Raw genomic sequence first — 21,089 nt, 5'->3', positions numbered from 1 at the left:
GATCCTGGCATAATTTTGAGGTTATCTTTAAACTGGAGGTGCACACGTGCATTCAAGCCCAAAACGGGGAAGGTGCTGGGGCTGAAAAACGAACGAACGAACAACGACAGAGAAATGGCTTATGCACAGCAAGGCTCCAATTTTCACTTATTTACTACACCAAAAAAAAACAAAAAACTGTGACGTTTTGAGCACCCCTGCTCTTCATCAGACCGGTGGAGCCCTGCAGTGTGCGAGGATAAATTTAAAACAATATATTTAAATAGGAATTTTCTGTCAGGAAAAAAACCTCCAGAGCCAGAAGGTCCATCAACTTTGCAACTCTATTACTATTAGAGATTCAGTCTTTTATAACAGGTGTTTTTCTTATAGCTGTTGTCACAATGTCAAAAGCTGAAGCACATTCCCATTCTTGCAAAAGTTAAACTTCTTTGGTAGGCTCTGTGTTTTGAAGTATGTTTTTTGAACATGCTTTATCTCCCATGAAGAACTCGTAATAAAGAGCTGAGGACAGCGATCCTGGCCACCCTGGGACCGGCTGTCTCGTGTGTGACTGATCGTACCGTTGTGTGGTGCATGGTGATATGGGTATCACCACCTTGCCCTGCAAAGCAACGAGTGCGGGGGCATTAATCTAGATTAATAAATAATCTACCGCAGGGAAGGAATAAAACTTTGTTACCAGCAAACTGTAAGAGGTTTCTGCATTACCCTGCGCAACTCTCACCTTGTGAGCCGGGCCCTGACACTTCCTCTTATTGATATCAGTGTGATTTATGGAGCTCTGCTCCCCTGGCCATCCTCAAACTGGAGATGGGAGTGTGATTTATCCCTGTCTGATGCTGCGGGGTGTCTACTGCTGGCGAGATGAGGGAGGAGGCTCTGACTGAATTAGCCTCCGGCCTGAGTCCTGCTTTTAGTTTTTAAGCATGACTATTTTCGCTGCTGTGTTCAGAGATGCAGGGTTTTGGTTTAATGAGCAGGCCCACTCCCTGAACCCTGACAGCAAGAATGTGTACAGAAACAAATGGAGGAAATCAATGGGTTGTGGATGACTCAGTTTGACTTAAATGACAGTGCTGTCTGTTGTTATTTACTATCTTGATTTGTGCCCTGTTTTTGCTCCATCTCAGCTGAAACCCTCTCTCTGCTTTGCGACTGCTGTAACGTCTGTGCTGTAGGTAATCACAGGAACAGCACTCCCATGGGAAACGTGCATTCTCTCTAATTCTTTGATTGTGTCTGTGTGGTTTCCTCTCAGATGAGTTTTAATTTGAAGCCCAGGGGTAATATGAGATAAATCCTATTGCATGCCCTGCAACACTGGCCTTTGCCATGGCTGGCCCCATTAAAGGATACTTTATTGATTGTAAATAAGCTTTGTAATTAATGGAGTATTATGGCGGTTCTCAGTCCAGGCTTAGACTCGGGGGGGCGGGGGGGGGGGGGGGGGGGGGGCGGCGTCTGCACCTGCTACCAGTTGGATTTTTATTTGTGTGTTTAAATTTTAGATGAGGCTTTAGTGTTTAAAAATTTAATTCATTCTACAGGAGGCCTGCAGTATGAAGAGAACTAAGCTATAATCCTTTAATCATAACTCAGGTTTCTCAACATTATGCCATGACGAAGCAGTTCTTCCAGCAAAGCCTACAGCTAAAGCTACATATTTAATGGCTAAAGCTGGTAAATCAGAACCCAGTTTAAAGCCTTTCACACAGGTGGCCGTCAAGCTCAAAAAGGCAAATTGTAGACCTTTTTTTTTTTTTTTTTTTTTAATGTCAATCCAGCCTTTCTCGAGCCATGCTTACCAATCAACCAAGCTGCGTCTGTTTTTATTTTTCATCAGAACAAACAAGTGTGCCCGGGGTGACCAGAGCAGATGAAAGTGGCTTGTCATGCCGGGCCGGTGAATGTGCCTTTAAGTGGTTTTTGAACACGCTGGAGGAGCATTATGAGCTGAGCTGTGGAAGAGCCTGAGATGGGCTGCATCCGCTTACGCACATTATCTGTGAGAGCATGCTGCTTCTTGGCTTTCCTTCACAAAGGCCGGTACACAGGGTCAGAGAGAGTGGGAATGAGAGATGTGTATGCTCACACCCTCAGATGAGACATTGCCTCAGCTGTGCATACGAGTACATTTCTGTTTGCGTGCCTGTCTCTCTCCGTGGCGACCTGCGTGTCCGTATGTGTGCGTGCTTAACTTGCCTACTCAGTATCCCGTCCTCTTAAGATTTCAAGCATTGATTGCCTCCTCTCGAAACAGACAGCAGTATCTCTCTCTCTATTTTCTGCTCTAGCAGTGAGTAAACTGCAGTAGCCTTGCCTGGTTAGCTCACTGCTCTACATGCGGGCACAGATTTATTGGGCGAGACTGTGAAGCCCTCGGTATTTCATCCCTCGTCCTCTCAGCTGCACTGACATGAAGCTACAGTGTGTACTTACTGAGTCATGGCTTTTTAAGATTTTGATTTAGTATGATAATCACAGAATACCTTCTGGCCTGTCGGCTAACCAGACCAGACATAATAAGCTGCTCCCTGCTCATATTTTATGCTGAGGTGACGTTGCGGTGAGTCGCACGGATTCTTGCGTAGATGCCCTCACGCAGCCGTTGGCTCGTACCTCTGGAGATGAGCGCGCATGCCAATAGACTTGACCCACTGCCACCTTACACTCTCTTACCGCTGTCTACATCTTGTCACGGGGAAGCACATGATTCATACCAATGAATGGATCTCAGACAGAGGGAAGGGCTTACGTGGCTCTACATGATAAAACCACCCCTCATTCCTGGAGTGTTTATTCAAGCTACGGGACATTATCGTCTCATTAAGATCTGTTAGGAGATGTGTGAGGATTAAAAGTGTTATTCTAAGGAAAATATACATAATTCTTTGTCGATGGTGATTAACAGTGTAAAATCAGCTCTTAATAAGTAAGAGCGGATTGTTAAAAAAAAAAAAAAATCTGGATCATTCCTGTCAGCCCACATCACGATGTCGCCATTCATGCCATGTGTCACTGCTCAGCTACCTTGAACTAGAACTGCTGCTTTTGATGTGACTAATGCTTTTCATCCATCCCTCTGGTAGGTGTAAAGATCGCCTGTGTCACTGTATCATAGAGCAGCTGGAATGATTGCTGTGATTAAGCTGCCTTTTAACTAGTTCATTCCCACAGCTCGGGGGACCTGATTAATACAACTGAGGTTGACTGAAGCACTAAAACTGTCATGCAGATACATTTTACAGTCCTGAAAATTGCAAAGGTGGCACAAATAAAAAGGAAAAAAAAGGAAAAATACTCTGAGGCGGCAGCGGTGCTACTAACCCCATTATTTCCACCCTTTAAGCATTTGGTCTAACATGACCAAATAATTTCTTAAAGTCAATTATTCCAGTATCATACAATTGCTGTCACACTCAACGCCAGTGGGAATCCAGTGGGAGATTAACCTTTAACATTTGCAGGATGATATTTCATCAGTAAACCTTTGTTAAAAAGAGACAAGAGGCCATGTTGCTGCCTCATTCTATGATTGTAAAATTATAACATTTTCTACCCTTTGTGTCACATGTAATTTAGTACACATAATTATGGCAAAAAGTAAAAAGAAAAAAAAACACCAAGTTGGAGAAATTTCATGTTCTTTGGAGGTCTACAGTATGTGCCTGTAGCATGAGTTAATTCACTGCCTCAGCTCATTTCCCAAGACAATCATATCAGGTGCTGATAACACATTTATAACAGACAACCCTGTAGGAGGCTCTTAATACAATCTCACACACTCTCAGGGCTCTCTTCATATTACCAGAGAATAGTTGCACCAGGGTCCGGGCCGAGCATTACAGAGAAAAATGTCAGCCTGTCCTTGAAGACCTACGCTCAGTCACATCAGGGCTCATTTTTTATTTAGAGGAACCCGTCACAATGGCCGGGCGACACTGCACTGCTTGGCATATGAGGTCAAAAATATTCATATTTACTGTCAATGATCCCGCTAAATTATTACCCTGGGATACAGACTTCGCTTGTAAGAATGAATCTACATCAACAGTAAAAATGCCATAAACCTAAGTTCCTCTCCAGACATGTTTTAAACTATGTAAAAATACTCTGCTATGATTCATGTTTGTTTGTTTTAACATGGTTAAACAAATCAGTTTACAGTTAGTATACAGTGACATGAATGTAGTGTAGTTGTGCATATAAAAATTTAAAAAAATTAATGTACATCATGAACATAGACCAGTGGGTTGTGATAGAAAGAGTGGATGTAACTGTCCCATATACAAGACAAATAGAGTGAAATACAAAATGTGAAGTAGCTATGAATTATTATGATATGTACACAATGAACAGTAGAATTGCTGGTCTGTGTTATCTACAGTAAGCAGTGAATGTGAGTGTATAAGATACATATATACATATATAGCTAAATATACTTGAGCTATATAAGCTGTATAATATTATATAGTAATATAACCAGTTAAATCTTGATAAGAGGGAGTGAGGAATAATCAATTCATTAGATTTTGTGGGTTATGTTGTGGTTGATTCCAAGATTAGATTTCACGACACGGGCCTGAAAATTGCCGACAGATGTGGGGCGTGTTGTAAAAAAACGTGTTGCATGTACTAGTGCGTCATAGCAGTCCACATCTGATGTCTCTTAACATCCTGACAGAGACACTAACACATCAGATTTTTTTTTCCTCCTCTTCTCTCACCTGGTTTGACAACTGCATAGATCTCTGCCGGAGCCGAATGTGTGAATGTGTGGGAAGAATTCACGACTGTTTCACCTAATCTAACATAATCTAATCTAACACAGTGACCAGCGAGTAAAAACGGCTGCAGTCACACAGCGTCTGGTTGTCTCCGCTTCCCAACTCCATCAACATTTTGCAAAGAAATAATACAATATTAGAATAACACATTCAGGAGATCATTAATGGTGAGAAAGGGTTAGAGTATCACCGCACACAGTCTCTCAAAACAACAACAACAACAAACACACAGTCATTTCCAGAAAGCATCTGAAGTGATATGAGCCTGTGTCTGGTCTCATTCTGGCTGCTGCTGACCGCGTCCCCCAATTTTCTCGTGGTATAGTTTTTGTTGTTGTTCAAATTGACTTTCTCTTTCAGTTCTTACTCTGTTCTTTTTTTTTTCCTTTTTGCACTTGAGCTAAACTCAAAATGGACAGCTGGTAGCTACCTGGGAAGTTTTCAATCTTGTTGAGACTTTACTGTAAACAACTTCATTTTCCAAAAAAAAAAAAAAAAAGCCTGCCGGACACATCCTGATGAGATCAAAGCTATGAAACCAAAAGTTGTTCGGGGCTGGAGTTGTTGGGGGAGTGAGAGGTCCAATCTCATCAAAAATTGAAGATAATCTGCACTCACACAATTGGTGCATTTGGTCTTAAATCATTAAGTGGGACTTCTCAAAAATACAAAGAAGAAGAAGAAGATCCTAAATGAATCAGTAAATACAAACAGACATGTGTATGGCTCTGGTTCATCCCACCTGACCATAATATCATCCATTGTCTCACTGTCATTGCCATTTCCCCAGTGTCCCTCGCACTGTCTGTACTATTATGATCCCGGAAGCCTTTTAGACCCCCTCTCAAGGTCGGGGGGGAGGATTGTGAAAAACATTGGTTAAGTAGGTTGGGGGAGGGGGATGAGGGTGTTTTTGAGAGCTTTTCCATGTTATCCACTTTTTTTTTTTTTTAATTATTATTATTGTTGTTGTTTGGGTCCAAAGCCGGCTCCTCAGCTGGAGCTTTTCCGTGGGGCTTTGCAGAGTCACTCCCACCTAATGGAGAACATCTGCTGCCTTGCTTTTTACTACTCACAGCAGAGAGATGTATGTCTGGGGTGGGGGCAGTATGTCTGGGGTGGGGGCAGTGGGGCAGGAATTAGCTGTGTAACCCCTGTTTTGTACTGAACCCCCCAGCCCCCATCCTCTATAGTCTTACAATACTGTACAGCATATGCTTTAGTTTTTCTTTTATCATTGTTAGCACATAAAATTGGCCGCAAACGACCAATGATATGAGACCAACTGTGCTGACGTTAGTGATAGCTGTTAGTTTCTTCTTCTCCTGTTAGTGCTTTCAAGGAAAGTCGTCGTGCAGCTACTGGATAAGCTTTTTTTTTTTTTTTAATGCTCCTCCACATCAAAGCTTTACATCACTATGCATGTAGATAGCAGAACTGCTTAATGAATTTGGTTTACGGGCATCTTCTGTCTTTTATCATTACCCAGTGTACATTTTGATGGAAGCTTCTTGGATTGATGACTTAAATGATCGATAAGCAACCCGGTTAATAACTATATACTGTATCAGTGATACTTTAGTATGGAGCAGGTTGGCTATGGCTCAGAAGGTGGAGTGGATGGAGCTTTAATTGCAGGGTTGAAGGTTTGATCCTTCACTTCTTTTGTCCACACTGTCAGCGTCTTTGAGCAAGACACTGAACCCCAGTTGCTCTCTTCGACCAAACTCTGGTACTTCCCTGTATTTTGCTGTAAATGAATCAGATTTCCCCCATTTCATTGTTTCCGGACACATGACTTCCCATTTATTTCCCATGAAAGCTCTTTCTCCTCTCCTGTCTTGACAATCTACTCTTGTTGAATTGCTCTGATATCCCTCATAATGCTTTTATCTAAAGAATCTAGTTGCTAATAATGTAAGATCTCACCGCAGACAGCTGGTCATACCACTAGTGCTCTCTCAGAAATATTAATATGTATTGTCTTTTCATTCCCTGACAGATTTTTCTGTAGTCTGGTCCAGGGCATCTGCTACAGTCATGTTCAGGAACAGCTTGAAGATGCTGCTGACGGGGGGGAAGGCCAACCGCAAGAGTCGCAGCAGTGGTGAGTCTGTCTTCTCATGCCAGCCACAAACAATGACGCATCTGCCTGTCAGCACACAGAAGGTGTTCACTAGTTCCTGTGGTTGTATTTTAGGAAGCAGAAGATGAAATGTATTCTGGTTGTTAAGAGTAATCTGTGACTCCTGACGACCCCCTCAGACCTGTTTGCTGCTTAAAATAGGCTCAAACTTCTGCTGCTGGATTAGCTGTGCCTCCTGTAGGGAGAACTTAAAGGCACAGTATGAAATTTTCTACCGCTAGGAGTCTCTCAATCAGAACAATAACAAAAGAGAAGTTTGGTGACATTGTGAAGTAGTGTGGAATCATGGGAGTTGTTGTTATCAGCCACTAAGGATTAATCTTGGAGGTACAGAGGTACCAGGAGATTTAATCCAGTAAAAACACTGAATTAAGCAATTTTATGTTAAAAGACAGTGTTTCTTCGACACTGTTTGGTGGCGTACACAAGATGTCTCGGTTGGGCTGGGGGCCAAGCGGCCACTAACGTTTGCTCAGCTTGTTTCTCTGATAACTTAAGCTCCAGACGTCTGATGACTAAAATCCTTAATCAGCTTAAAAACAACCAAAATCTAAAAAGCGTGTTGTAAAAATATGGCTTAAATCTGGATGCAAAGGCAATTTTGAGCATCCGACAGACAACCACAAGGCTGACGCATGCGCAAAGGGGGATATGACGCCACTGACAGGCAACCAAATGAAACAGACTGTTACCTTGATTAAAATCTCAGATTTCTCTAGTTTTGGAAAATGCTGGAAACATTTGGGTAATGTAATGTAAGGTCACATCTAACAAAATATGTAACACAGGTCTAGTTTTTTGTGGACATTTTAATGCGTAAAAGTTACATCTTATACCTTTAACACGGATTTTCCAGTTGCACTTGCAGCACGACCGTCATGCTGTACTATGAAGATTTTTCCATTATTCATTTACAGCAGATTACTGAGCAGCCCTTGATCATTTAGCCTTGAACAGCCACAACTTGATGATTCCTCACTCAGCCAAGCTCTCTTGACATCAGCTCAGTAGTGGAGGTGGTTCACTGGAGGTTAGTTTCGCTCCGTTCCTGTTCTTTCCTTCGTCGCACAGATAAGAACCATGCTGAGTTTGCAAGGCTAACGCAACACTTCCTGCAGCTGTTTCAGTGGAGGGAAGCTTTCACTGTAAGGCACCTTTTGCAGTTTGAGTGAACCTCAAACCGCTCAACAGATAAAGCTTTCAAGATCTAACCCTACATTTTTGTTCTTCTTGTATTTAAACATGTTTTTATCATGCATGTTACCGTACGCAGGCTATCCGCAGGACTTGAAAAGTCTTGAAAAGGCATCAAAAAAAGTCTTGAATTAAATTTACAAAGGTCGTGCCTACTGTTGGCAGACAAAGTAGTTATAATTTTTTTATATGTGAATGTGGGCTGTTGGGAGACACATGTACAAACTAAAAATGGAATTGTTGTGACAGTGGATTGTGCACACAGGAGGCTGTTGAGTCCTTGTTTTGTAGAGTTTCAGTCACCACCTGCCTCACGAGCTCTTGCGTGGGCCCGGGCTGCTGCACTGAATGCACTGCATGACGCACAGGAGTCACACAACATCACTTTCATTGACTGAACATGAAATGTAGGTCCAGAATACACAACACGCAGCACAGCTCGGCCGCAGGGAGAACGAGTTGAACTCTGAGCAATCTAAAAAGCCTCGTTTGGAAATACTTTTATCAGTAGACGGCAAAATTGTGGAACCTGGAGGTAAAGTTTTATGCAAGGTATATTAGCGACAGCTAGCCTAGCATTCCAAATGAGCACCTATACAAGCAGTTATGTCTGTCATTATATTCGCACAATGCACAAAAGCAGAATGGTTTGAACCTGTGTGTTTATTGCGAAGGAATATTACTGTGAGGTACCACCCCCCCCTTTTCCCACACTCAGGTAAAATAAATATTAAAAAGTAGTAGCCATGTTACTCCGAGGTCCTTGGGAAAACCACATGAAACCTTTTGTTCGTACACATGCATTAGTGTCACTCAAGCCTCATAAAGCTCTCACTTGCAGGAACAGGGCCTTTGATGTGGTTTAATCCCGGCCAAAAGCAACACCTGGGAGAGCTTTGACCGCCCATATTTGGAACGGTACGGCCGTTCTTATTTGAATGTAATAAGTTTCCTGTTATTGCCTGGTCAGTGTAACAGCCTCCACTCTCCTAACAGTCTCCCCAGGATAGAGTCTTTATTGCGGTGTGAAAATGTGCCTTCTAAGGGCTTTCATCCGGCCGCCCACTCCATTTGCACAGATGAATTAATTTTTTAAAGCCTGAAATATCCCACAGTATATTATATCACTACCTTTTCCCTCAACTTAACCACTCAGTGGATGTGTTCAAAAATCAGTGTTTGGAACCTGTTGTTGTGGTGGTTTGGGAGGCTTTTGCCAGGTTGCACTGATTCAGTGAGTTTCACCAAATAGTTGTAGGCTTTGCAGAAATGCAGAGCTATCCATGTGTATCTTTAGTGGCTGTCATATGACGATTAAAAAAGCGTTTCTGCAGTAACCTTGAGATGTTGAGTTAAAGATGTTCGATAGCTGCTCTTTAGCGCCCAGTATTCAGTTTTTTCAGTGTTATGATGACCATTTATTAAAAAATCCCTCATTTGAAGTTTGACTTCCTGGTTTATTATTTATCTTGCTTGAACTCTCTTCCCCTCGCGGAGCATGTGTCATCAACAAAATTAAAGATGATTTTTATTGTTACTACAGCAACTACAAGTTATAATAATCAGTGAAATCACACTTTTTTTTGGTCACAGTTGACATTTTCTAAACATTAACACATTTAATTGGTAAAATATAATCACAGAGATCAAAGATCTTTCATTGTGGGCAGCATTAATGAACGTTAAACTCTGAATGGTCCTGGTTGAACTGCTTTTTTTCAAGTAATTCATATTGTATAAATTCAGTGTACGTGCAGATATCTACTTAATCATTCATGTACATTGTGATGACCTTCAGTGCGACGCTTCAAGGCTGAAGTGAACTTGCTGCTAACAAAACCTACCTCCTCTGCCTCCAGTGTGTTTGTGTATTTATGTGTGAAGTGGAGAATAGACCGAGCAGCAGCGCCTGACTGGAGTACCCTGCAGTGTTGTGATATCTGTTGCTGTCACTTCGCGGGGAATCCACTCCTCCCAGCAGACCAGCGCTGCTCTTAACAATCTGGCTCCTCCACTAAAACATCTGTATCCAGGCGGTTTCCCCACACATGTACATGCTTCACCGTGTTTAACCTTTTTTTAAACAAATGATTTACCTTTTTGTCAAGAAGCTGAGACCCGCCCAGATATAAATACACACAAACATGTTTTCACTTAGCTGCTCTGCTCCTTCCAAGGACATCCGAAGGACTGGTTCTAGCAACCCTGACTTATCAGCTTACGACAGACGGGGACATTGCTCGTAAGCCACATCCGTCTGCTTCCACTGTGGGAGGAGCACTTGGCTCAGAGGACGTGTCCCTCTAAAAACTGCCCCCTGTACATGGACGCGCTGGCGGCTGAAATTGGTCTCTGGTTCAGATGTAAGATTGCGAGATAAGACGATCATCCTCTGTGTTTAAAGCTGTTACAAGCAAGCTTCTGCCTTCAGGAATGGCAGAGCTCCAAAGGGGAATAGGGACGCTAATCTGAAGACAACAGATGAGCCAGCTGTCCCTTGATCTGCACTGGAGAAATTGTTTGAGCCCCAAGTTACTAAGCTGGTGAATGGCATTTTTTAAATTGAATAACGCAGATAAGCGGCTCTGATTGCAAGGATGCAGACATGTACAAATCTCTGTCACGGGAATAGGGTGTTATCTTGTGGGGAAACTACACTGTTGTAGCCTATTTCGTCCTCAGACACTATCATTAATAGTTGAGTCAGAATGTAAGTTGCTGCCATTCTTCTCAGTCCAGCTACTCGGTGATTAATCAGCCGCCATTCAAGCTCTGATGTGAATGTTCACTTGAGAGAGCGTGTAATCTCACACCCTGAGATTCAGGCTGTTTAAACAGAAAGGACAAATGTCTTGGAGTTACTGCAGCAGCAGTGTTTAGATATCAGATATGCTCTTCGTCTCTTCGTTGAGACGCAGATCAGACTTCCGTGTGTCGTTTCGTTCTGACAAAGTGGCCCATTGTTGCTGTTGCCCGCGGCGGTTTCATGTACAACTACACTCGCCTTGGAAAGCTGAAACAAGAACAAGAAGGAAAATGTCCCCTCATGGTCTCCTATATTACGTCGTGCCTTAGACTTTCCAGCTTGAAAATGAAGGAGTGTGTCAGGCAATTGTTTCAATTTTGTGGCGTTATGGGGAAAAATTTTGACCGCCGTCTCCTTCTTGTTCCCATCAGGAGGGGTGGAGAAGTGGGTCTCGGCTTGAAACAGTGTCAACAGCCTGACACCGCAATTACAGTTTATGGCATCGGCTGATTGGGAAATGAGAAACGGGGTTGAAAGGTTGGGGAGTCTGGACAGGGAGCTGTTGCATGACTAATACGCACTGAGAGATGTGCTGGAGCGTGGCAGTTTGACGAGGCACGATGAAGTTCACCCACACGTGCACATATTCACCAGGAGTTGAAATGAATGTGGATTAACAAGATTTAGTCTTTTTTGCCTACTGGAAAACAGGGGGAAAAAAATCCCAACTAGTGAAAGTGTTTTGTTATGACATGAGTGTTAATATTAAAGATATAATTGCTAATATAACAGGCTACTAATAAACATCTTCACTGTTTTGCCCTATGACACGTTGTCATCCTGCATTGTCAGCGCTACATGGACCCACGTGGGGAAATTAAATAGAAATGCAAGTCATGCTCCACTTCACTGCACCTTATGTTTAATTTATTTCAGCTGCTGTTTGCAAAAAAAAAAAAGAAAAAAAAGAGAAAATGAGCTGATCTGGAGCATTAATAGTCCAGACTGTACCTGGACCTCATTATGTCATAAATGGTAGCGAAACAGGACGAAAAGAGACATCTTGTTCCCAATAATACAAGGACTGCGTGGATGCTGCATGTCACTTTTCACTTCATTGAATTGATGCTAAAATCTACACTCACAGTCCTGTGATTGGTACAGTTTTCACAGTTGTTTGTATGCAGTGTGTCGCTGATGCGCTGAGACACTTGTAAGATTGATGGTTCTGCACTTGACTGATCCAAATTGGCCCCTGTAGATTGGAGAAGACGCTCTTGCCAACCTGTTCTTCTTCTGGAGAGGAGAATGATACAGGCTGTTAGTTAAGAGCATTCAAAAATAAATAGATATACTAACTTAACACACCCTTTATTTATATATATGTATATTTCAAATAAAGGCAAAGAAATCCTTTTTTTAAAAAAATGTCAGTACTGAGATCATCCACGTTCCTCCCTTCAGTCAGATGTGGAACGTTCCAGTAACTCGACAAGTCTGAAGGCAGCAGGTGCTTGACAGGAATCAAATCGCTCCCCCCCCCTAATCACAGCACTCTAATTGATGGCTCATTTTCCACAGTGGTGGGGAAATCTAATTAGAGATCATCAGATCAGCAAACATGCTTTGAGCTCCAAGGCACGAGGAGTGACACAACAGCCAGGCCTAATGCAGTGTAAACACAATTATTGTCAATCTTAAACTGCAGATAAGCCCACTTGCACTGGGCAATTCTAGTAATGTCAAATAGTAAGTTTTACCTCTTAGATACTCCATGCAGCTAAATTGAAAGTCTTTAACTATGTTATATATATTATACAAAGTAATGCATTTTATCAGCAGTAGTATGGATCAATATGCACTTAATATATATAATATAGTGTGTGTGTTATTCTCTTCATGGTTAGGGTTGATCGAAATGAGAGGAAACAGCTGAATTTAGGCATTTTTTAAAAAATTGCACCAAATGTGAATGTGACATGTTTTATTACTTAGATTTGAATAATTCTACAGTTTGGCGTCTTGCTGCTTAGAATATGACACAGGAGCCTAAAAGCGGTCCACTTTATCTGCCATTATGTTCTTAAGTATTCGTCTGCAGACTCATTATGAACCTGTAATTACTGCACTACGACATTGTATTCTGTCAAACCCCTGGTATGCTTAATACTGTTGATAGATGGAGGGTATGGACTTGAGCTATATACTGTGTTTCAGTTCATTTAAATTCAAATATACAGTTGCCACGTTTTCTATGATGCGTGAAAACTCTTAGCTGACACACAAAGGAATGTTTAGGTTGCTGATGTCTATGAAAAAACGGTCATTGACGAGATGTTGGCTTAATGCATGAGCAATCCCTCTCTTGACTCTGATGTAAATCAACAGTTCTATCCAAATCCAGTCTGTGATCATTTGCGTACCATCTTTGCACCCATTACTTAGTTTATTTTTATGTTTGCTTATGTATTTCTGATTACTTTTTATCTGCCAAGTACTCTGTGCACTTTAAAATCTAATAAATGCAATGGGGGGAAAGAAAAACGTATATGCAGATGTTGCAAATTTACATATATATTGCTACTTACATGCAAATAAATCTATGGAATATCAAGGGAACATTAGTGACGGCATCGGCTGCATAGAAATGAATCATTCCACTGGGTGGAATATTATCAGATAGATGTGAGAGGCCACAGGAGGAGCAGCAGCAGCTTAGCATGCGCTGATTCTGGCTGATCTCCACAGTGCGACAGATTGGCACCTACTGCTCCACAGAATGTCCCCTTCCTTCCTGTATTAATGAACCCAGGAGGGAAAAAAAATGAATGGAGGGATTTCAGGGGATCAGGTCCTGTTAACATGCAGGAACACTGTACTCCTGCAGAGGGATATCATATTTAGCCCTTCATTCACTCCAGACTATAAAGTGTTCAAGTTACTCTGTTTCTACACCCAAAGAATACATATAGATCATTTTGGGAACTGATGGATGCTCTCTCTACTGTGGGCTACAACTGATGATTATTTTCATTATCCATTAATCTTCTCATTATTGTTCAAATTTACTGATTCATTGTTTGGTATAAAAATGCCAGAAAATTGTGATAAATGCAGGTCAAACCTCCCAAAGCCTCCATATGATTTGTTTTGTACGAGCAAGAGTCCAGATAACTGAAGAGATTCAATTAATTGCAGAAAATAAACAGAAAATCAGCAAAATCCTCACACTGGAAAGATGAACAGGAGAATTTTAGGAGTCTTTGCTTAAAAATGTTGATTAATCGGTTGAATAAACAGTTGCAGTTATGTTGTATCATTCTGCTGCTCTCTTGCTGCTGCAGAGCGTACGTTCATCTGTAAACTCCTTTTTATCTCACACCGTGCCTCAGTAACCTCCATATGTCTCAATTCCCTTTAAACGTGAACATCAAGATGCTGAGTAAACACAGATTGTAGCCGGCAATGCAGACAATGAATCTGTGAATCAATATGGCGCGCAGCTGTTGAGAGGAGCTTTGACCTTTGGTTACTAAGGACAACAGCGTGATGTCTCCTCGAGCTTCGCTGCGATGTGTCATTTCTTCCTTCAGCTTTTGACATTTATTTCTGAGCCGTGGTGACTGATTCGTGCTCTGTCTGCCAGGGTAAAGTTGCTGAATCAAGAGTCTCTCCAACTGTGGGTGGGATGCCTTCTTATGTAGATATATGCACAAGTTTCATCTGTTTTCCTCATCAGAGCTCAGGAGATAAAGTGTTTACGAAACTGTCAGAAAGTGCTTGTTTTCGGCTCTTGAGTTTGTCTCTTCCCCCTGAGGATGGGCTTGTGTAATTTTCTCTTCTCTCTAGAAAGCTCATTATCATTTATAAAGTCTGTTAGAAAACTCGGTGTGCAGTTGGCCTGCAAAAGAGTGGCGACTTGAAGGGCCCTCTGTAGGAAGACCTCATCACTTCCTTGCCCATGGCCTCATCAGCCTTCTCCCAGAACAACAAAGAGCAGGAGAAGTTACTCCCCGCCGGGGGTCAGAGCCAGCATTACCAGTGTCAATCAGGTGGGCGACACGGCTCCCCTGAAGCTGCCAACATCATCAGCAGGCACCTGTGGCCTCGTCGCTGGGTAACCATGGTAACAAAGCTGTGGCAAAACGAAAAGTGTGCTAAAGGTCAAAGACATTTCAGACGACCCTTCAAGAGGGCTGTGGGCTGAGAGACGATGCGTCCAAAGTGTCAGCGGCGGCACTCTCCCATCTCGTGGAGTGTGGGAGGCACTTATGGGCCCATCGTTATGCCACTTGATGCACATACCACCCTTGTCAAGGCCACCCGTGTTCCCCCTTCCGAGTGACCTCCTCAAAGTCCTTCAGGCTTAAGAATGTGAGGCCTGAAACCTCTTCAGCAATCGTCTCTGAGAGTCGCGCTTAGGGCAGGATGACGTGGGTGAAATCAATGTCATGATACTAAAGAGCAACTGGAATCTGCTGAAGTCTTTCCACAGAAAATCAAGCAATTCAGTCTTCTACACATACTGCAGCTCTTGTAGTACAGTACATATTCACCTTTATCAACACAAATAATAAAAGAAGTGAACTCTGGGTGGTGTGGCTGAAATGCTACACTGCATGCTGATTAGTACTGAGAAGCAAGACTGAAAATGTGGGTGAAAAGTGTCTGATTTGAACATATTTTTAATATGTAAAGGGGGTGTGTTAAAGCTGAAACAGGGGGGCAAGTTTCTTTTCTGGTATCAAAGTGTGTCAAGATAGTGCAAATGTAATCAAATGTAGCTCTGAGTCAATTAGATGATTTATTGATTTCAAGTCCCTTGAGGGATGAACACATCATTTCAAACTCTCCCATAGGAGTTCAGATTAGTTGGGGTGCGATGACTGTGAAGATCATTTCATATGATTCATATAAATTTCATGAAAGCTTTAAGTGAGCCCTCGTCTCCTGCATGTATCCGCTCACAGGCCTTTAAAGGTAAGTGTTTACTCTTGAGGTAGAAAAATTGGTGTGTCGATATAAACAAAATGTGGCAAAGTGCAATGGAAACAGGCTTAGTGGATAAATCGTGATGTACACAAAGTGTGTGACTTGAACATTCACTGAAGAGACTGTTGCCCTCCTCAAACATAAATGTGAAACACACCATTTGTAGTTTGACTGACGCTCTTTTCATAATCTCATCTTGTTGCATCCTCTTCTTCGGCTACGTTAGTTTGCGAATAGAGAATTAGCACCACCAGGATTCACGCAGCAGTAGAGGGTAGAAACATGCATTAGTTTGCATTTCCTTTTGCATTTCTTTTTTCTGGAAGTATGATTAAAATTTAAGCTGCTTCCAGATAAAAACCTTGCTACTGTCACGACTTAACTGTGACACTTTAATAGATCTGCAGCATCATCATTAACCTTTTCAGTAACACCCTATGATGAATCAAAATATCTGCAGTGAAAAGGGGCTGTTTATTTAGCTGGTTCCTTTAATTGATTCCTCATCTTTATAAGGTACATGTGCGACTTTAAAGGTGAGCTTTAAAGACATTTCTAGCTGTTGAATAGAAAACACAATACTGTCAAGTGCGTTCTTTGCTGTAATAGCGGGCACTCACTGCTGCTAATGGTGCTCAGCTGCACATTGTTCCTTTTGTATCACCATCGTCACAATAATCACAGTGAAGCACATCCTCTAATGGCTTTTTGCTATAGTACACTCTGATGTGTGAAAGATGTCTGAGTTTTTTCCACCAGCCTGCCCTCCATATACAACAGTTCTGGATTGATTGCCATCATAAATCTGGATTAAAGACCTGATGCATGTCTAAAATCAACACAGCCACATGTTAGCCCTAAGACTGCCCTCAGCAGGGTCTTTGAATGTCCCACTGAGGCTGACGCTGGCGGTGGTTTGACGGCTGTTCTCACACGTTCTGAGTGATTTCACTTTCTGTGTAGAAATACAGCGACATATAAACGGACACCAGTGGCTGCATGTGTCTCTCTCATGCAGCTCTTTTGTAAAGGGAACCGCGCTTTCCAGTTCTGGCAGTAGGGAGTGGGCAGCATGAAGCGTGGGTAAAGAAACACTGGTCTAACCTCTCCTCCACTCTCTGATCACAACGTCAATAGTGGGAACTCTCACTCCTGTTCACACTATCTCCATGTGTCCACTTCCCTTCCCTTCCCTCCTGCTCTAGTCACTTTCCTGCTGTCCCTCTATGGCCTTTTCCTCTTTTTAATTTCCTTACGGAAAGTTTGGGTAGAAAAAAGTACAAAAAGTAGACTTTGGTGGTGTATTGTAATGTGAGAGCGTTAGTTGCATCTTTACCCTGGATCAGTGTCAGCTCTCTGCTCTATGTTCACTGCTGGACTGAAGGGACGTGTCCACGGCTGAAGTGTGACTGATATTTAGCAGTTAGCAGTCTTACTGTGACCTAGATCTGGTGTCCTTTTTTAAGTGGCAGCTGAGAGAGATAATGTAGACAGTGCTTTGTGGTCATGGAAAAGTGATAGGCCTCGAACATGTGATCTGGTGGTGAGACCTTTCATGGGTGACTTTGCTGCGTTTTGAATGATGGTCCGAATTGTTTCTGTAACTTGCTGTGAACAGTTTTCTTTATTGGATCAGGGTGTTTGGGAAGATCAGTATTTGTTGATTAAAATTTCCACGGTGTCCATTCTTGTCCGAAACCCAAAGATGTTCAGTTTACTACCATAGATTTTTCTGCCTCTGCACCAGCAACAGTCAGGCTACCAATCGACCAATCAGAACACGGCTACAAATCAATCCATTGGGGTGAGGCTACAAATCAACCAATCAGAATAAGACTGAGAACCAACCAATCAGAACTTGGTGACAAAATCAACCTATTGGAATAAGGCTACAAACCGACCTATCAGAATGCTTCAACAAACCGACCAATCAGAACACATCCACAAACTGACCAATCAGAACACAGCTACGAATCAACCAACCAGAATAAGGCTACAAACTGACCAATCAGAACGTGTCTTCAGACCCACCAATCAGAATGCGGTTGAATTGTTGCATTAATTTTGTGTTCATTGACTAATCAATTAATTGAGGAATAGTATCGGCTTTAGATCAGGTAATACAGGCAGGTGTGGTACCTGCCGTTCTTCTGTTATCTGTGAACACACACACAAGTTGTGCGTTTGCTCAGGTGTCTGTTCATACTTCATATAATGTTACCTTGTGCCCTTGGTGACAGTGTTGCATTTACTAAACTAATTGTTCAGGGAAATTACATTTCAGCTCCTGAAAATTAATCTTGATGTGAAAATTAATTTGGGAAATCAATAAGCCTGAAAGCACAACCACATACCTCTACCAAGTCGAAAATTGTTATTTTAAAAGACATCTGAAACCTTGGCCTGTGGCCTGACTTTCTCCCAGATTTCATCTTTTAACAAGCTTTAAAAATGTCCTGCTCACTAAGAGGAACAAATTGGAACAAAAATAGACCTTCATCTGTGGTGATAATAACCTTGGTGTGTTATGCAGGACTTGCCCTAAAGTTCCTGGAAGTAATTTTACAACCAATTAACAAGAAAGAATGACAAAAAAAAGGTAGAGGTAGGAGGTAGACCGAGTCAGTCCCAATCCTAAAGAGCACTCTGTCTCTGTTTGTAACCCAGGACAGCAGATAGAGACATAGAGATTTTGAATGTAAGGATCTTTGCAAGCTTATCCTAACACACAACACAAGACAATTACATGGATCTTCACAGAGACTTGTTTCAGCGGTAACCCCCCGATGGGCACTGAGCTCCTCGGTGTATTATTTCTCTGTGATATTGGATCTTTTAAGATGTCGCCTATATCGATGTAGTCTTCGTCTATGTAGAAGCCAGGTAGACTTTAAGCAGTCTCTTCTTTATGACTAAAATAGAATAAAAAGGCAGTTTGACACATGGTGCATTGAATGTGGACTCAGGAGAATACATACTGTATATGTGGCGGTGCATAAACCTGCTTCCCTTCGTTTCTCTCTTGTATTATCTGGCCATTGATGATGCAGTTGTGAGAAAATTACTAAATGTTTATGTATTACATTTCATGCAACTCTCCTTGTTTTCAGGGTGAAATGAAGTTAGGCCCGACCCATTTGAGGAAAATGTGTAAAAATGTGTCGACACAAAATAAAAGAAGATGCAATTATACCAAACATTATCAAAAATTTGACTTTTCACTACATGGATAGAATTGATGATTAGTGAATAACCCACTTACATCAGTTGCATTAGTCAAAGAGAAGTCAACTTCTCTAAAAAACAAAAAAACTGATATTAATTTAGAGGTATATGTGACATCACTGACTAATGTTCAGGTATAATCACGACGTGAAAGTGGCTGGTATCAGCTTCACAATTGGTAATAATAGCAAACGGCTGCTAAGTCATGTCTGACAATGATGCAGTTGACTGCTCTGCAACCTTGCTGCTTATGTGGGAGGTCTTAAATTTAGCTTTGGAGGTTTGCTTATTTGCTTAAAAGTGTCATTTGGAGGTTCTGACAACTCTGTCCAGTAGATGCTTGTTTATCCTCAGCAAATAACGAGTTACACACTAGGTGGCTTCTGAAATTGACAATAGGCAATCACCTAGATCATTAATCTAGAGAAGGCAACACTTTGTTAAATTTCAATGGCAAAAAAAAAAACACAGCCCACTCTCTATTTCATCAGATATGAAGATTATGGAGTTGTGTTTCTTTCTCGACAAACCCTCTTTTTCCATCGTTTTAGTTCCTGGGAGGTAGTTTAACATGTCGTAGCAGGAAAATCACAGGTGTAAATAGTGAAATTAAAGATGGCTGAATTCCAACAACTAGCTTTGTTTTGGTCCTGGTATTCCATCGTTAAAAGTTAATTGCAACACCTGTGCTTTTCCTGCTACACTGCGCTGTGTATGGTCTGCAGGGAGCAAATTAACCAGGCAACAGTTTCTTCTTTTCCTTTGGTTCAACTCGTGGAATTAACTCGTGGCAGACAGACAAATATAGCAACTAGCTGGTGAACAAAGTGGAGCATGTAGCAGCTGCAGCAGCAGCTCTTTCCCTCAGGAGTTGGTAGAGACCAAAAACAGAGCTAAAAGGAGAGGGTGGCCAGAAATGCTAATGTTGCTCCATGTCTGCTGGAGGCGACAGTTTGCTCGCAAATCCACCATATCGAGTCTCTAAGGTGATAATATGTCAGTGTTGTGTTTACAGTTTGTGTCCGCTGCCCTCAAGTGGCCAAAAATAATTGTGCTTCTGCGATTTGGAAATTGCCCTCTTTCAAATCCTGCTTTTGCTATAGAAAAATTCAATCGCTGAGCCTTAGCACGAGTGGAAGTAAAAGAGATGATTGGCTTTGAAAGAGTTAAGGAATTCTACCATGGCTGAAAGAAGAGAGAGAGAGAGAGAAGGAGGATGAGGGAGTTATTGCCGCCAGAGAGCCAGAGGAGGAGGAGGAGGAGGAGGAGGTGGAGGAGGAGGGGGAGAGAATGAGAGCGAGAAAGAGTTGCCTGTCTGCCTGAGTGTGTGTGTGTGTGTGTGTGTGTGTGTGTGTGTGTGTGTGTGTGTGTGTGTGTGTGTGTGCGTGTGCGTGTGCGTGTGCGTGTGTGTGTGTGTGTGTGTGTGCATGCGCAGCTCACTGAGTGTATGCGTACTGACACCTGGCGCTCGCCCTTCCCTGCTGCTCACATTGTGGAGAGCTCTCTGCCTGTCTGGGCCATTCTTTACCTCTCTCTCTCTCTCTCTCTCTCTCTCTCTCTCTCTCTCTCTCTCTCTCTCTCTCCCTCTTTTCCCTTCTCTTCCCTCCCTCTATCTTCTGCCCTCTTCTCTCTGCCTTTTTTTTCCCCCCGTGTTGTTTTTTCTCCTCTCCGTGCCCCTACAGTCTCGTCCTTTTGTTTAGGATCTCCTTTACTATGGTGCAGGATTTTTATTGCCTGGGCAGACGAGGTGCTCGACTGACAAAGGTGAGCCAGATGAATCGAGGCAGGAGAATGGATGGATGGATGGATGGATGGATGGATGTAAATGTAAATGCAGGGATCCCTGGATTCTGAACATGGGGAGTGGTGGAAACTGGCTTTGGAAAGAGCCCCTGTTCATGAAGATTCAGCTGGTAATTGTTTGCCATGATTTCGGTCGTTTCACGGTGCAAGTCTGAGCAGCTCTGGATTTCAGAAGGGCTCTGTGTGGGCGTCT

The 21,089-nt window shown here is 42.3% G+C and overlaps 1 protein-coding gene across 6 annotated transcripts in view; it reads left to right on the top strand.

Moving 5' to 3' along the window:
- tanc2b (tetratricopeptide repeat, ankyrin repeat and coiled-coil containing 2b) overlaps positions 1 to 21,089 on the top strand; it is a 141,995-nt gene that overhangs the window by 27,536 nt on the left and 93,370 nt on the right. For 5 of the 6 annotated variants that reach the window (XM_071463497.1, XM_071463504.1, XM_071463506.1 and 2 more), the window contains exon 3: positions 6,793 to 6,897. In XM_071463497.1, coding sequence (XP_071319598.1) covers positions 6,831 to 6,897 — 67 coding nt within the window. In that variant the 5' untranslated portion in view covers positions 6,793 to 6,830. Of the gene's footprint in view, positions 1 to 6,792; positions 6,898 to 20,620; positions 20,858 to 21,089 lie in introns of those variants that run through there. The other variant, XM_071463500.1, reaches the window with a different exon arrangement.

The sequence above is a fragment of the Trachinotus anak genome, unplaced genomic scaffold (genome assembly GCF_046630095.1).
Source record: "Trachinotus anak isolate AG129_WGS33_773 ecotype Australia unplaced genomic scaffold, CSIRO_AGI_Tana_v1 ptg000025l, whole genome shotgun sequence".
NCBI classification, from domain to species: domain Eukaryota; kingdom Metazoa; phylum Chordata; class Actinopteri; order Carangiformes; family Carangidae; genus Trachinotus; species Trachinotus anak.
This window is presented reverse-complemented; position numbering and strand designations above follow the sequence as displayed.